This window comes from Podarcis melisellensis, assembly GCF_964234715.1.
Source record: "Podarcis melisellensis genome assembly, chromosome: 3".
Lineage (NCBI taxonomy): Eukaryota > Metazoa > Chordata > Lepidosauria > Squamata > Lacertidae > Podarcis > Podarcis melisellensis.
In genome coordinates this window covers 112,926,711-112,943,116 of record NC_138530.1, presented here as the reverse complement: position 1 = coordinate 112,943,116, position 16,406 = coordinate 112,926,711, and the positions used below count along the sequence as shown (strand labels likewise).

Below are 16,406 nucleotides of genomic sequence, written 5' to 3'. Positions count from 1 at the left end.
CACTTTTCAATATGCATGCCTATTTCAGAGCTTGCTACAAGCAGCTATATGCATGCCTACTGTGGACAACTGCCTTAAAAGATCACATGTGACCAGAAGAGAAGCACCAGAGAGGCAGGAACACTCAATATACACAACATAGTCAGGTGAAACTTAAGAAGCTCTTCAAAGGTAGGAAATAATTTCCATCCACAGCAACAGAAAGGGCGCTTCAAACACATAACCAGAAGAAAAGCAATTTTCACATATTTCCCCTCCCTCATGTAGCAACTTGAATCCTCAAAAAATCTGCTCCCAACCTTTGGGGGACTCATAGGGACAGCATGTGAGATAGTGTCACAGATTAATGAGGTATAGAATGATATAGAATGGAGGAGCCAATTTTCATCTAAGTGGAAGCTTCCATTGGATCACACACTCTTCCTTTCACTGAAGGACTACTTATGTGCATGGAAAGGTACCTGGAGACCTAATCTGTTTCCTTCAGGAATAAATAAATTCCAAAATTAAAATGTATTTAATACAAAATGCTTGCCTGAATTGTGGAAGGTTTCAGAAATGGAGGAAAAAATACTAAGCTGCACGACACTTTAAAATGTAACCACACAAGGTGATTCCTTCCAAAACCAACTGTGTCCATTAGGAGTCTAAATAGACAAAAACAAGTAGGGTCCTGTAACAAAATGTTGCAGTGTAGAGTGCTTCTGTTTAGGGTTTAAGTTGCTTCACTCCATTCCTCTTCCCCTTGACCACAATAGCCAGTATTCTGTGGCCACTGAGAATGCTGCAACATATCTGTTTGCATGCTAGTTCAAAACAGCTGTGAAGCATCTCAAATTACCATTATAGGTGTTTAGCCAAACCCTTCCCACAGATTTGTCCAGATCTAAGTAGCTCCAACAACGCTATGAGCAAATAATCAATAGGCCATGTATTGATTGGCGGCTTTCATACATAGGTAACATCATTAGGAACATCATTATTATTGATACATAGTTGCTAAGGTGCCATGGGAATTTATTGTGCTTTTGGATTTGTTGCTGCATGAGCATAGACAATAAGTCTGGTAGGGGCATCAGTGGCAGGGAACAGATTGACCCATCGGCAGCTAGCTGGCACTTAAAAGAATTCCAACAGGCCAAGGAGCAATTGGAAATGCACTGCAACTCTAACTTGCCAGGGACCAATTGGAAATGCATTGCAATTCTTACTTGCCAAAGACCAACTGGAAGTGTATCTATCATGTAAGGTGTGGGGCAAAAGGTGAGATTTGGGGAAAACAGCCTCACAGGCCAAATTAGGACCACTGCCTGACAAAATTAAACCTGCAGGCCAGAGGTTCTCTACCACTGCTCTAGTAGCAGACTTGGGTGACTGAATGCCTATCAGAATGGAAAATTAAAAAGACAGATAACGTTTGAGTTTCTCCAAAACAGTGCAGCAATCATCTGTAAGTTTCCAAGGCTGAGGGACTGGAGTTAAGAAAACAACTTATCTAATAGTCTAGTGGGGGAACTGTCAGGTTCACAGTGAAAGCCAGAGACAGTCTGCTACTTTCTGTATGGTAATGTGGGGTGGGAAGACTCTGCTGTTCTCTCATAACTACACTAAATTCCTGGGTTTCTCCATAGTTTTCTATGGTCAGATCTCACTTTCACCAAGTGGATTGGGGGTCTAAATTAGGAGTTAAGAAATCTGTGGTCTTCCAGATATTATCAGAACCTCAACGCTCAATAGCTGCAGCCAGAAGGGCTGTTGAAGAGGAGTAATACAACATGCAGTCCAACACCACCAGCAGAGCCAGAGATTCTCTTCTTTGGTCTAAAAGGAACCAGAGGTCAGGCAGGCTGTGAGAGTCTATTAAGTTTTATGGTTCAGAGTAACAGAAATACAGATCTTGTAGCATTCAGAGGAAATGGGAGATAGCCACAATCAGCTGAGACACAGAAGTGGTGTGTGTCAGTAGCAGGGGCATTGTGAGGCATCAGCCCAGCTCCATGACACAAGTTTGTATAAAAAATACATATGTTAATTTCTCTTTAAAGATACAAATTCAGCCTGACTCTTAGACGAAAGGAATATACTCCAGTCACTTGAAATGAGATTTATTCCCTAAAATATCATTTGCTTTTCATGAGAATGATAAGGATTTGATCCAAAACATGTCAGGTCCACACATATTATAGCAGAGAGAAGCATATCTTACCTTTTTCAGATGTTACATCAAAAAGTACAAAACACAGATGCATACTAGTATGTTGGAAATCAAGCTATTAAAGAAAATACTAGTACTAAACTAAAGAAACAACAACAACCCTTCACTGCCTGCAGCATAATTTTGGGTCCTATACATGAACTCTAAAAAGAATATATAATAACTCCACTTTTATAGAGCAGAAACACCTGGAATATTTCATTTGCTTAGTGGTTAGGGGAGAGGAAAATGCCTTAGCCCTCTCTACAGACATTTAAACAGTAGCATTATTAAAAAGCCAGCTTGGACTGTGATATTGCCATAGCTCAATTCATCTTCTAAAGGAGGAGTGGGCAGACGTGGGGTTGGAATCTATCTGAAGGTCACCAGATGATTTGCAACAGATCAGCGCAAGTTTGATTCCTTATTATCAAATAACAAAGAAGCACTTCACCTAAATTTTAAAATTGATAGCATAGAAAATGGAAACCAAAATCCAAGGCCAACTTTGGTTTATCTTAACTGGAATTAAGACAAACACAAAACAATCTCCAGGGCAAAGGCATTATGAAAAGTTGATTACCAATATATGAAACCTTTTAAGGCAAAACAGTCACATTATAAAAAAAGGACAGGAACACTAGCATTTTCAATTCTTATACTGTTAACTTAATACTTGATGAGAAATATGTGCCCTTCCAAAACCACAGCCATAAGCAGAATTTATAATTTTCTATAAAGAAGAGTATAGATTCCAAGCATTTCCAGTCAAAAGACTAAAGCTATGTAGCAACAGTATTTTTTCTTCAGGATCTGTAGTACTTGTTCATTATTAAAATTGCTTTGGATGACATGTGGGGGGAATGGCTATTTTTTCAAAAAAATTCTTCTGTGTGTGTTTGTGTGTATATATATATATATATATATATATATATATATATGCAGGTTTTGGTGTCCTCGGGTGTCTTCCCGTGTAAAAGTTGGGGTGTCTAGGCGACGTTTCGACGAGGTCTCACTCGTCATCTTCAGGCTGGTGCTTTCGGCTTCTTGTTACTGGAACAGAAGCCGAAAGCACCAGCCTGAAGATGACGAGTGAGACCTCGTCGAAACGTCGCCTAGACACCCCAACTTTTACACGGGAAGACACCCGAGGACACCAAAACCTGCATTCCTGTACCCGTGAAAATCTACGAAAGCATATATATATATATATATATATATATATATATATATATATATATATATAATCATGTAGGTAAATCAGGGGACCACTAACACTGCTATAAAGTAGTAGGTTTGCTACTAATGTTGGGCCTCTAATATTAAATTGGAAGCAATGAGCACAAATATTTGCTTATAAATCGGAATCATCCAAATGTCATCTTTGTTCCACAAGAGTTAACAGCATGTCAAAAGAAAGGGTACAGCGCAGAAATGGACCTATTTAGCAGTACAGTATACACTTCAGCCCTGCCAACCTAGCAGTTCAAAAGCACGAAGTGCAAGTAGATAAATAGATACTGCTCTGGTGGGAAGGTAAACAGTGTTTCCGTGCGCTGCTCTGGTTTGCCAGAAGCGGCTTAGTAATGCTGGCCAGTAGAGTAGAAGCTGTACGCCGGCTCCTTTGGCCAATAAAGCGAGATGAGCGCCGCAACCCGAGTTGTCCGTGACTGGACCTAATGGTCAGGGGTCCCTTTACCTTTACACTTCAGCAGACAATTAAGAAAACCTAAATCATATAGAAGGGAGATGAAAGGAAGCAAAATCTGGTCACTAGTTAACCAGACCTTGGAAAAACCAGAGATATTACTAGTGATAACTTGCTACACACCTATTATGCCTTTGTTCATGAAACAGTATTCCATGAAGCCATAGCAGTTAAAATTGATGCCCACTGACTAGGGAACTTTATTGAGCATTTATTCCCCCCCAAACCTAAGTGTCACTAGTAGTAAACCTCTAGTATTATAAAAACTGTCAAAAATGACTTTGGATAAGATTTATGAATAATCACATGCAGTCAGAATTAAGGAACAATAACAGCAATATATGCAACAACAATATATGCAATTACTACTGCTGACTATTAGTAAAAAGTTATACACAAAGTATAGAACACAGATCCGGTCCAAAAAAGCATGAAACTACTTCCAAGAGTCCAAATGCATTTTAGGTTTCTTTTGCCTGTCCAGAAATCCCCTTCTTGCATCAAAACAAACTGAACAAGAAGCAAGACTTTCTCTATATAAAAAATCAGTTTATAAAAAATAAATACCAAGTTTATTATTTAAGATAAATTTGTTTAATTATCAAATCATATCTATAAAAGCATGTTAGCCTCTTACACATAAAGCTTTTGTGTGCAAAAGCTGATTCAGTCTGTCAATTTCTCAGATATGAATATTTATGCTTGTACTTACTAAATGTAAGAATTTCATTTCCACCTGATGAAATCAACCTGTCTGCCAAAGAACTATCAGTCATGGGCATTTTATCTCTTGTTTGCCACCTTCTTTTTATGAGCCTAGGCTAAGGCAAAGTGAAGCAGAAATGAAAAATATTGAAAAGAAGGTAACATCATCCAGGATTCAGGTTCCTATATTCCCATACTTCCCATCTTTCAAACTGTCAAGGCTATTCATGTTAAGAAAGTTTTATAAAATAAATATATTAAAGACACTGGGTTGCATACAACACTGTCTACAAGTGAGCTTAACAGACTTCTGTTTGCTCAAAGCAACTTTGCTGTCCCCCCATCTCTCCTACAGTCCTCTGCAAACCCTAAACATCTACTCTAACAGATTTTGGGGCTGTGCAGGAGAAGAAGTGAATTCCTGTTGTGCAAACAGAAGTCTCTATACACACACTAGTTTCTGCCCATTCCTTCTATTGTAAAAAAAAAAGGAAAAGGAAAACCTGCAAAATATATATAGTGTGACACGCAAGACTGTGGTGAAAGAAACAATATAAGTAATACCCTATTTAACTGTAAATTAGTATGGCTTAATATTCAATTTGCACCGCTGCTTAGGAAATATATGAAGTAATCAACAGGAAACATGGTTAAAATCACTTATTTAAATTGGCATTTTCCCCCTGTTGATTTAAATTGCCTTGATTTAATTCAATCCACGATGCCTCGTGGCATACTTGAAATGGAGGAATTTCAAAAGCTGGTTAGTACTGATTACTTATTTGCAAATCTGCCAACAATGGACGTAACAGAAAAGTGAACATATACCCCTATTAAAGTTATTTATGCATGTACATGTGATCCAAACAACAACTCAGCTTAGAAACACTAATCCCACTTTGCTCACATCCTAAAAGATATGCGTCTTTGAGGTTTTTAACGTTTACTGATAAACTGAAATTCAAAATGATGGGCCATAGGAAACACTATGAAAGATACAGCTTATTCTCCTGTTCTTAATTACAGTGGTACCTCTGGTTACATACTTAATTCGTTCTGGAGGTCCGTTCTTAACCTGAAGCACCACTTTAGCTAATGGGGCTTCCCGCTGCTGCTGCGCTGCCGCCACACAATTTCTGTTCTCATCCTGAAGCAAAGTTAACCCGAGGTATTATTTCTGGGTTAGCAGAGTCTGTAACCTGAAGCGTATGTAACCCGAGGTACCACTGTATTTCTTTATCTAAAGGTATTTGAACTGCCCTTACAGCTGTTCAATTAATATTTCTTGGAAGCTTCTTGATTAGAAATATATTGATTAAAATATGAAGTAATAACATGGGGGGGCTAAATAAGCTGACAACTGGCATATGCCAGTAAATTTGTGCAAGGTATTACTTTACACATATTTTGTGCTTAATTGCACACATGGACTAATGTGGCGCTTCAGGGTAAATGAGGACAAACTGCAGTAGGACTCCGGCTCTTGCACAGTTTTTTTTTTCTCCTCTGGTGCAGCCATGAGGAGCTCTGAATTATTTGCTTTCATTTTTACTAACCTCAAATTGTTGTGATGTTTAATTGTATTTTAATTATTGATTTTGCTATGTTTTAAGCAGTTTTTGCTTTAACCAGTAAGCCCCCTTGAGTCCCATTGGGGAAAAGGTGGGGTATAAATAAATTTGTTGTTTATTATTTATTGTTATTTATGATGATGATGATGTTTGAACCAGGATTAACTGCAAATAATGCTTAACGCTGGGTAGGAAAAACAAACCACAATTTACAAAGCTGGCTGGTTTTGACTAACTACAATCAACATTAGCTACCATATCTTTATGTGTATAAGATGCCCACGCGTATAAAATAACCTCTAATTTTTTGAACCCCAAATTAAGAAATCAGTATTCTAAATATCAAACAGAACAACTCTGATATTTTATTAAATATGCAAATCACCAGCACCAGCTTAGCAACCCCCGCCAGCACCTGGTTGGCGGAAGTGGTAAGTGAAAGGGATGGCGGTCCCAGAAGCTTTTTCACAGCAGCCGTGGGAAGGTAAGTAGTTTTTTTTTAAAAAAAGAAGAAAGAAAACACCTGTGCATTCACCATCCATGTATGAAACCCTGAATTTTTTTGATAAAAAATTTTTAGCAAAAAAAATTGCCTTGTCTTATACAAGAAAAAATACAGTAGTTTAGGGTCAGATGCAACACTAAACTGTGGTTAATCCAAACATGGAAGTGGAAATTCACAATCTCCTTCAGTATTTTCCTTTTCTTCTCCGAAAACATCTCTGTATTGCAGGGCCAGGGTGTGGATGTGTGCCTGTAGTAACTTCACAGCACATTATCTCCATCACTTCCCTCTCCAGGATGCTTGCTCTAAAAGTTAGGTACTTAAAATTATCCATACTGAAATGGAGCAGTACATAGTCTCTTGAGCTTGCTTGATTAAAAGATGGAATTTGAAAGCTCCAGAGAAGGGGAACAAGGCAAGAGCTTGTCCCTAGTCTTTGGTGACATCACATAAAAGATCCAGAAGGCAACACTCCAGCCACACAATGCACTAGCAAAGTTTGCTATCAAGGAGAAGCACAAAAAGCTGTCTTATGAGTCACTCTTGGTCGATCTACCTCATTATTGTCCACTCTAACTGTAGACAATACTGTAATGGTTTTCCAGGGTTTCAGACTCTCCTCCCCAAACCATGAACTGTGAGGCTATTTAGTACTATCAAGGACTAAGCATTATTTAATACATTACTTCTAAACTCTGCTCTGGTCAAGAGTTTATAGTCAATGCTCTCTTCAAAGGTGGACTCAGGCCACAATCTCAAATACTGAGGACGAACTGATTATACTACAGAGGCTACTACAGAAGAGGGACTTTGATCGACCTGTGCATTGCACAGGATTGACTGTGCCTCCTCTCCACCTTCCAGAAGGAAGATGGAGTCCCTTGTTCTCAGCCAAGTCCAAGCTTTGGCGAGGCCTGAGGAAGTCAGTGTCAGTTTCAATAAACTCAGCAGCCATCTTGTGGGCCTGACTGTCCATACTGAGCCATGTGTTGTGGACCTCAGAGTCACTCTCATCTTGGTCCCGGGGACATTTTGGTGAGGCTCAGGCTGGGAAATGTCTGTTGAGACAAGTACTCTGCAGGGAGATGTTCTTGTTCACGGTCCTTGGAGAGAATCCCCTCCACATCCAGCACATGAATATGGGAGTCATAATCTCGGTCACGGATTTTAATCTCAGTCAAAAGTTTGGTTAAATACAAAATATTGCAACCTGAACGATGGTAACATATGGTATCCTAGCAACAGAAACTTATTAAGAGAAGATTGCATAATAAATGCACATTTTCTCTACAAATAAAAAATGAATGCAGCAAAAGTGTATAGAGGCCCAAAATTAGCAAGTGTACAGTATATATGCCTACAAAATATATAAAGATGCTTTATAATTTTTGTATCATCACGGCTGTGAGATCTGAAGACCTGCTCCCTGCCTTGTAGGCCTTTTTCCACCTCACTCTAGCTGCAGAAGCTGAGGCTGCTAAACAGACTCTTGGGTCGGGATATTATTTAAAGAATTCTATTGGTAATAATTTGGGGGTCTTTATTTTTGTTCTTATGATTTAGGTGGAAATTGTTCAGTTTGGTTGTGTGCTTTCTGCTGTTTTATTTATTGCTTAATATTACTTCTTTTTATGATTGCAATTATGTAATTTTTACATGCCGTAAACTGCCTTGAGCAGGTTTCAACTCTGAAAAGTCAGCATACAAATAAAATTATGTATGAATGTAGTGCAGCACTTCTCAAATAATAAGCATGTCCATCAACTGCCCATGGAATCCCTTTTTAAATGGTTTGCCAGGCCTGCAGGTGGAGTAGTGATAGTTGTGACAATCAAGGGAACCACAATGCCACGTCTGTGTGACCAGGCTGCTTTGTACTACTCTATTAGGGACAATTTATTTCAAAAAATAAGTTTGCGATAGGGCAAGGAAGTCTGCTGTTTTAAGACCAAAAACCTGTTGGGCATGCACAACTCCTGGGTGTGCTTAATCCCTGGATTACGACGCATATGCTTGAATAATCTAACAGGCAACAATCAGGATTTAAAAGTGGAATTCTTCTGGTAGACCCCATGAAAACTAAAGGCTTCATCTATTCATCTCTTAACCAGATTTATCACCACTTGCATAGAAATACCTGAAACTTAGCTAAATATGAATAGCAATTAACATTCCAAAACAATCCTGTAACATAATGATACAGATTTCATAAAATAGAGAAATCTGCACACCAGAATATTCTTAAAACGATTATGAACCGCTCTGAGTTTACTTGAACGTGAAATGCAAATGGTTATAATGAAACCCCTCAAAACTACTTATTCTTAAGTAGTTCTTTTTAACAACCTATCCAAACCAGGTTTACTAACAACAAAATCTGATTAACTTTAATTGGATGGTATCCAAAATTAGCCATACTCAAAGTAGACCTACTGAAATCAATGTATTTAAGTAACTTGTCTATTGATGTCAATGGATCTATTATGAGTACCACTTAGTTGAAATCACTTATTGCAAACACTTTCAAGCATACATACTTAGGATTGAAGCCTTGGGTTTTTGTTTGCTGGTTTGTTTAGGTAATAAAAAACAGTACATGCTGCTGAACCTTGTTAAAGAGTGTAGCTTGCAACTATTTTGAATTATGCTCAACAAATGGCTCACATTTTAAGTCACTTTTTAAAACAGTTCACCTTAATACTGTGTTTTTCTGACACACATTTCTAATTCACAATATACAACCATTTCAGCCTTGAAGATATAGTACACACAAGCTACAAATAAAAAAGATTTTAAGCAACTGGCATATTACAAAAATCAAGCTATGGCATAAACCTTTTCCAAGTCTACCCCCCCCCAAAAAAACATATTTTGTTACAAAAGAAAAGGCAATAGATAATTTAAGCTAACAAATGTTTGTAGAAAAGGGCGTTGATTCTTGGCACTAGCAGCAAGCAGGAGACACCCCTAGTGTTGACATAAAATACTACAGCAGTAGTATTACTAGATTAATTTTATAGCAGTGAACAGCAAATTTTGATCGCCATGATTTTTAGGTAGGCAGTTCCTTTCTACCTCATCTTACTTATCCACTGAAACCTGAATGGTCATGGACATATCAACTCCTATATTCCGGAGTTAACATTACTTAATGAATCTGAAATACATATTATCAGGCATGCTTTGTGCAAAGGCTATGTGCACTGTAGCATCTCAGTTCAAATATGAAGATCAAACAATGCTGTACCACAGCAAAAAAAAAAACAACACAAAAAACCCCAACCAGCACACTAGAAAAATATTATTTTTTTTAATCCTGCCTTTATGTTTTGGTGCACAAGACCCCTGAACAAATTTAAGTCACAATTTTAAAAAATAAAATAAAAATTTGTAGAAAGAGGATGTGTACAAGTGGAGGACACATTCCTATGGTGAAGAAAGGGTGGCTAATGCATTAAATGGTGAGAACATGTCTGTTTATTAGCACCTAGCAGAAGGTTAGTAAAGAGGGGGTTTATCTGTATAGTTCAGGGACCACTGAGAAAGATCAGTGAATGGGGATTATTTTTGTGGTGGTGTATACGAGGAAAGTATGGTGTTGGGACAATTATAATGAGGATACTGAGGTAAAGTGTAGTCTAGATTAATGAAGGCTACATAAAAAGTGTAATAAAAATTGCTGTGCAGGTTATGCTTGAAAGGCAACTGAATAATATGACACTTTAGTATAGTAATTATTTTGGAAATGGGTTCAAGGCTTCAAATGAAATTAGAATGACCTTTCTCTATGGTTGCTTGTGGACAGTAAAGGGAAAGGAATATGACAGGTAGAGGCAACTGCAAGAAGAAATTAATATAAATCTGACCAGGAAATGAAAAATTATGAACACATTTCATTACAGCACAACACAAATCCAGGAGTTTTCACTATGTGGAAGTTCAGGCAGAGTAATGGAATTAAAATGGGATAAAGGAATATTGTGAAGTCTGTGAATGCTACAGGGCAAAACAGTTAAGACAGCTACTGAGAAAGGCAGGATCCTATGCAAGATCCTAGGCACATTTACCTGGCTGTAAATTCCATGGAACACAGTGATACTAACAAGCAGGCATGCATAGCATAAGGCTGAATATACACAGTCAAGATGATTTAATATTGATTTATAAAGCAATCTTATTCAGAAGCAAGTCTCACTGTGCTCTATGGGACTTATCCCCAACTAAACATGCACAGGATTGCAGCCTTCGTTAAACATCTGATGAAGTGGCCCCTAGTCCATGAAAGCTTATGCCATAGTAAATATGTAAATCTACGAGATACTGCAATAACCATTTTTGCTGCAACGGACTAGCATAGCTAGCCACCTGAAACTAGTTACCCATTAACCACCCTCTTCACTACCAGTTGGGGTGATTAAAAAGAGACACACACGCGCACACTTAAAACAAAAGCAAATTCTTCCAGTTGCTTCAAAGCAAGCTTGTGGGTGAAATACAGAGTCCCGCCATCTGTTTTCACCAAGCACCCATAACCGTGGCTGTTATTCGGGGCACAGAGGCAGGATCATGTTATGCCGTGTGCCAGATTTCCTATCTCTGTGTGAGCATACATACATACAGGCATATATACACACACATGTGTGGTGGGAAGAAAGAAGAAAGGGCGCCTAGTAGGTGACAGCGAACTATACAAGGTAGAAAAGGTTGCAGAGGAGGGGAGGGGGGGTTTGCCGCTGCTGCGAAGCAAGCAATGCGAATACGCAAGAGGAGCTGCGTGGGATGAAGAAAATTTGCAGGATTTTTTTTCCTTTTACAGGGAGATGAGGAGGAGTTCGGAACAGAAAAGAGGGGCGCTTTCATGAAAGCAATGGCAGGAGGGGAGAAAACGAACGCGTGAAAAGTGTGTGCGTGGGGACGGGAGGGGGGGGGGAGGTTAAAGTAATACAGCCCATATTGAGGAGCCAGGGGTGGGGCACTGCAGGGAAAGAGAGGTCACTGCTGGGTGAAGGCAACTACCGGAAAAGCAGGAAAGCCACTGTTAGTAAAAGGGGGGGGGGGGAGAGATAGGAGAGAAACACACACACACACACACGCGAGGTCCTTTTTTTGTGTGTGTGCGGGGGTGTCGTTTTTTCCTTTTGCGGGGAGGGTTTGGGGTGCGTGTTGGGGTTTTTTTTTGGGGGGGACACCTCTCAATGAGATGGGGAAAGGAGGTCGCTAAGCCAGTGGGGAAATACGGGGGCTTCTGGCGGGTGGGTGAGGGGGCGGGTAAGCCTTCTACCAGAGGGGGGGTCTCATATATATATAAGAAGAGGCGTAATCCGCTCTCTCGCTTCCTCCATGTCAGGCCTTCTCTGAGACCCCCCCCCTCTCTGGTAGAAGGCTTACCCTTCCCTTCCCCTCACCCACCCGCTATATATATATATATATATATATATATATATGAACACCACACCGAAAGCGGGGGCGGGGGGGCGCTTCATTTCCTTCCTTCCTTAGCGGGGGGGGGAGAGAGAGGAAGAGCTCCTCGCCGCCGCCTTCGCTCCCTTCCCCTCCCCCCTCCGCGGTCGGTTGAGAACGGGCTCCCCTCAGGGCCTGCAGGTGGCGGGGGGCGGCGAAGGTCCTTACCATGGTGGCGGGTTGTCGAGAGCCTCCCCGCAGCCGAATCCACCGCCGAGTGCCGGCCTTCTTCTCCTCCTCCTCGTCGTCGTCTTCCTCCTCCTCCTCCTCTTCTCTTCTCCTTCCTCCTCCTCCTCCGCCTCTTTTCCCTCACGCTCCTCCGCCGCTCGGTCCCTGCGCTGCCTCAAGAGCCGCCGCCGCCGCCCCTCCTTTTTATTATTATTATTACTGTGGTTGTCGCCGACGACGGTTTCGCCGCAGTGGGCTCGCGCTGACCCGCAGCCTCGCGGAAGGGGAGGGGGAGGAGGAGGAGGAGGAAAGAGAGAGAGAGAAAAAGATAGAGATAGATAGGGAGGGAGAGAGAGAGAGAGACAGGGGAACCGAAGCACGAACGGTCGACAGCAAAGGGGAGGAGCCTCCAACATCCGGGCAACTACGCCGCCGCCGCTTCAACCACGGGCTTCATTTGCATACGTGGGAGGGAGGGAGGGCGTGCGCGTGACGTCACCCGCGCCGAGGTGGGGGGGGGAGGCGTTAGAAGGGGGAGAAGAGTGAAGCTGTAAAATGGCGGCTTTTGCCGTGAGGGGCGTTGGAAATGGGGCAAGCTCGAGATGTTGTGAGCCGCTCTGAGCCCGGCTTCGGCTGGGGAGGGCGGGATATAAATAAAATTTTACTGTTATTATTATAAGCCCCAGGCCTCAGCTCCTGCTCTGGTTTCACCGCGTGAGGAAAAAGCCTTGACTTTAAAACGACACAAACACACAAAAATAAAAAATAAAAACCCCAAAGCTTCCGCCCCCTCGCCTTGGAAAAGCGACGCTCAAATCGTGTCAGGCGCCAATGGCCGCTGCGCTAGAGAGGGCAGCCGCCACCCCCCCCCCTGAATGTGCGCCTGGAGCCAAACGGCTTTGCCCCTGGAGGGCAGGTGCAGATGTAAACAGGCTTCTGGTGCTTCTCTGCGCCATTAAGCGCCCCTGAGGGAATAGGGGCATCTATCAGAGCAACAGGCCAAAACAGGCATGGCGTGGCAGCGCCTGTAAACCAGCATTAGAATCCATAAGGCCGTGAAAGTTGGAAGGGACCGCTGAGGGTCATGCAGTCCAGCCCCCTGCAATGCAGGCAGAAGTGTCCCTAGGGTCTCTTGCGCCCTTGGCAGGGAGCTGTGTAGCAGCACCTCCCCAAAACTCTGTTTTTTGTGTGTGTTTCATGCTCTGCCAGGGACTGCTCTTCACCACCTTCCAGGCTGTGCCAGTCTCTTCTTCGCCTTTCATCCTCCGCAGTGGCATAGCGTGGGTTGTCAGCACCCGGGGCAAGGCAAGTAATTTGCGCCCCCTAAGCCTTGGATTTGCGCCCCCTAACCCTAACCCCCAGATGTTGCGCTCGGTGCGGCCGGCCCCCCTGCACCCCCTACGCTACGCCACAGATCCTCCGCCAGGGACTCCTTCTCCTCCTCTCCAAGCCAAAGCGGAGAGACCATTTTTGGCGCCTCCCTGGGCCCGCACCAACCTGGACAACCCATAGGCTTGCCCCTGAATGCGGGAGTCTCAACTAAAGCACCCACAGCCGATTCAGAGCTGTCAGCTTTCAGATTTGAAAATAAGGGATCGAAAATAAGGGATCAGCAGCCCAGTGGCGTAGCGTGGAGGGTGCAGGGGGGGCCGGCCGCACCGGGCGCAACATCTGGGGGTTAGGGTTAGGGGGCGCAAATCCACGGGTTAGGGGGTGCAAATTACTTGCCTTGCCCCGGGTGCTGACAACCCACGCTACGCCACTGCAGCAGCCTCACCTGTCCCAGGGACAGTCTACGGGATATCTAACAATCCGGGATAGCAGTGGGGAACGGCACTGGAATAAGGGAATTTCCAACCGTAAAAGGGAAGATTGACAGCTATGAGCAGATTGCCACCCAACCTTTGCTTTAAAACATCCATCACAGAAAATAGATTGCTGCATTTCATGGAAGTTTCCAAACTTACCTAGGGAATAAGCTTGCATCAATATGGCTTCTACATAGGGTAAGCTGATAGGCAAAGAGTCGCCTGATAAATTTATTCTGGGAGGGTCAACCCTCTCTTTTCTACTTTGTATTTTTTAGAGTATCTCTTTCTTTTTATCAGGAGTATGTCCGGACGTGGGCCTGTTCTACGCAAAATGCTGTTAAAGGCACAAAGCACCAAGGTCACTAGAGTCTTGTTGTCTGGGCAGCCAAGGTCCTCCATACACACTGCCCAGACTCTCGCCCTGGAGAGGTCATTTCGGTGCTACAAATGCAGCAAACCAAGGCCACATACGCAGAAAAGCATCCCAGCAATTTTATTTTGCAAGATTTACCCTTGTCCCAGTACAGAGCCCATCTGCCACTAGCTGGCCAGTAAGACCAGCCTCCTTTGCCACCTCATCTTCCACCAGCTGTGTACATACAGTATAAGTATGGGGGGGACTACCGTTAGAGAAAATATAGTAGATTTGAGGGGCAGGTGTCTTACAGCTGCAACCAAATATATATACAATGGTACCTTGGGTTACATACGCTTCAGGCTACAGACTTCGCTAACCCAGAAATAGTGCTTCAGGTTAAGAACTTTGCTTCAGGATGAGAACAGAAATTGTGCTCCAGTGGCAGGAGGCCCCATTAGCTAAAGTGGTGCTTCAGGTTAAGAACAGTTTCAGGTTAAGAACGGACATCCGGAACAAATTAAGTACTCAGCCCGAGGTACCACTGTATATCTATATTAAGTAATAATGTTCATACAGCTTAATTCTAAGTGTTGGACTACAATACTGAAATACAGTAGAGTAATTATTTTCTTGTGAGCTGATATTTAAATAATGTCTTTTGTTTATCTCAGTAGCTCTTGGCCAGATAGAGCATAAGAACCAAGAAACTAACTAACCTTACCATAGGTTCCAAGAAGTGAACTGAACAATGGTAAACAAACCGTTATGTTGCTATTGTTACATAAATGTCCATAGTTATCTTAGCCTTGAGAAGGCTTCTAGATGTCAAAATATGTGTGGGGTTTTCTTCTCACAGTGGCTTTTGCTGCCTTAAATAAGATCATTTAACATAAGCAGTAAGTTATATATTATAACTTATATTTTAGCAATATTGCTTGAAACTTGACCTTTTGCCTAATAAAATATATGTGCATAATTTATTTATGTAAATTTATGTAAATTATCTTATTTCACTATAGGAACAAACTTCATTGCAAAGAACCTACTGGATTTGATATACCATCATCTTCTGTATTGTATTTTAGAGTCTTGCCCTTTACAATTTCCTCACACCTCTTTCACATCTGTCACTAGCTGCCTTATTTTTCACTTGTAAGTTAACTCAGGGCCTGGGACTCCATCTAATTAACTAATCTTCTCCTCTGACCCTTAAAAGGCCATAAGCAGCTTTTCCAAGCAAAGCGGGTGAACCCTCGGGCATGTGCAGTTTCAGTCTAAAATGTCTGCCTTTTTTAAACCGCACACATATCATTCTTCATGACTGTTGTACAAACTCACATTTATTTTTAGAAAGGGTTCCTCTGTCTTTTTTAATGTTTTGAGAAATGATTGTGTTATTACTTCTTAAAAGGCAAGTTAGCAGTTCCCAAAACTCAAGAGAAAGAGGGTTACTTAATAAATAAGAGAAATACCATCCCATGTGTAAAAATGTTCCTGGAAATGTGAACTTTTCTATTGGTTGCAGCTGAGCATATTTGCCAATGTGAATTCAGGAAACTGACAGCTTAATTTTACAGTTCCTATTTAGCAAGATGCCATGTGTATTATTTCCTGATGGATGCACACTGAAAAATTGAAAAGAAAACAAGGCTATTTAATTATTTTCTGAACACTTTTCTTGTTTTCTCTGAAGTAGAACATGGCAAATAAAGCACCGTTCTGACACTGGACTGATTATTTGGGAATGCCCTGGCTTGTTTAAATAAAATCTAGTATTTTTAGGTGAGGAAAAGGTATGTAGAGCACAGCGGAAAGCAAATAAAATTCAAACCTTTTGTAAATATCTATTCATTACTGTCACAGAAACTGGGTCACTACCATGTCTTTGCATGGAGGACAGATATGGAGGTGAGACCAGTGTCAGAG

At 41.7% G+C, this 16,406-nt stretch overlaps 1 protein-coding gene across 3 annotated transcripts in view; it reads right to left on the bottom strand.

The window, feature by feature from the left end:
• PPP3R1 (protein phosphatase 3 regulatory subunit B, alpha) overlaps positions 1-12,732 on the bottom strand; it is a 39,653-nt gene extending 26,921 nt beyond the window's left edge. For 2 of the 3 annotated variants that reach the window (XM_081906630.1, XM_081906631.1), the window contains exon 1: positions 12,312-12,732. In XM_081906630.1, coding sequence (XP_081762756.1) covers positions 12,312-12,314 — 3 coding nt within the window. In that variant the 5' untranslated portion in view covers positions 12,315-12,732. The remainder of the gene's footprint in view (positions 1-12,311) is intronic. The other variant, XM_081906632.1, reaches the window with a different exon arrangement.
• Between the last annotated feature and the right edge of the window lie 3,674 nt (positions 12,733-16,406).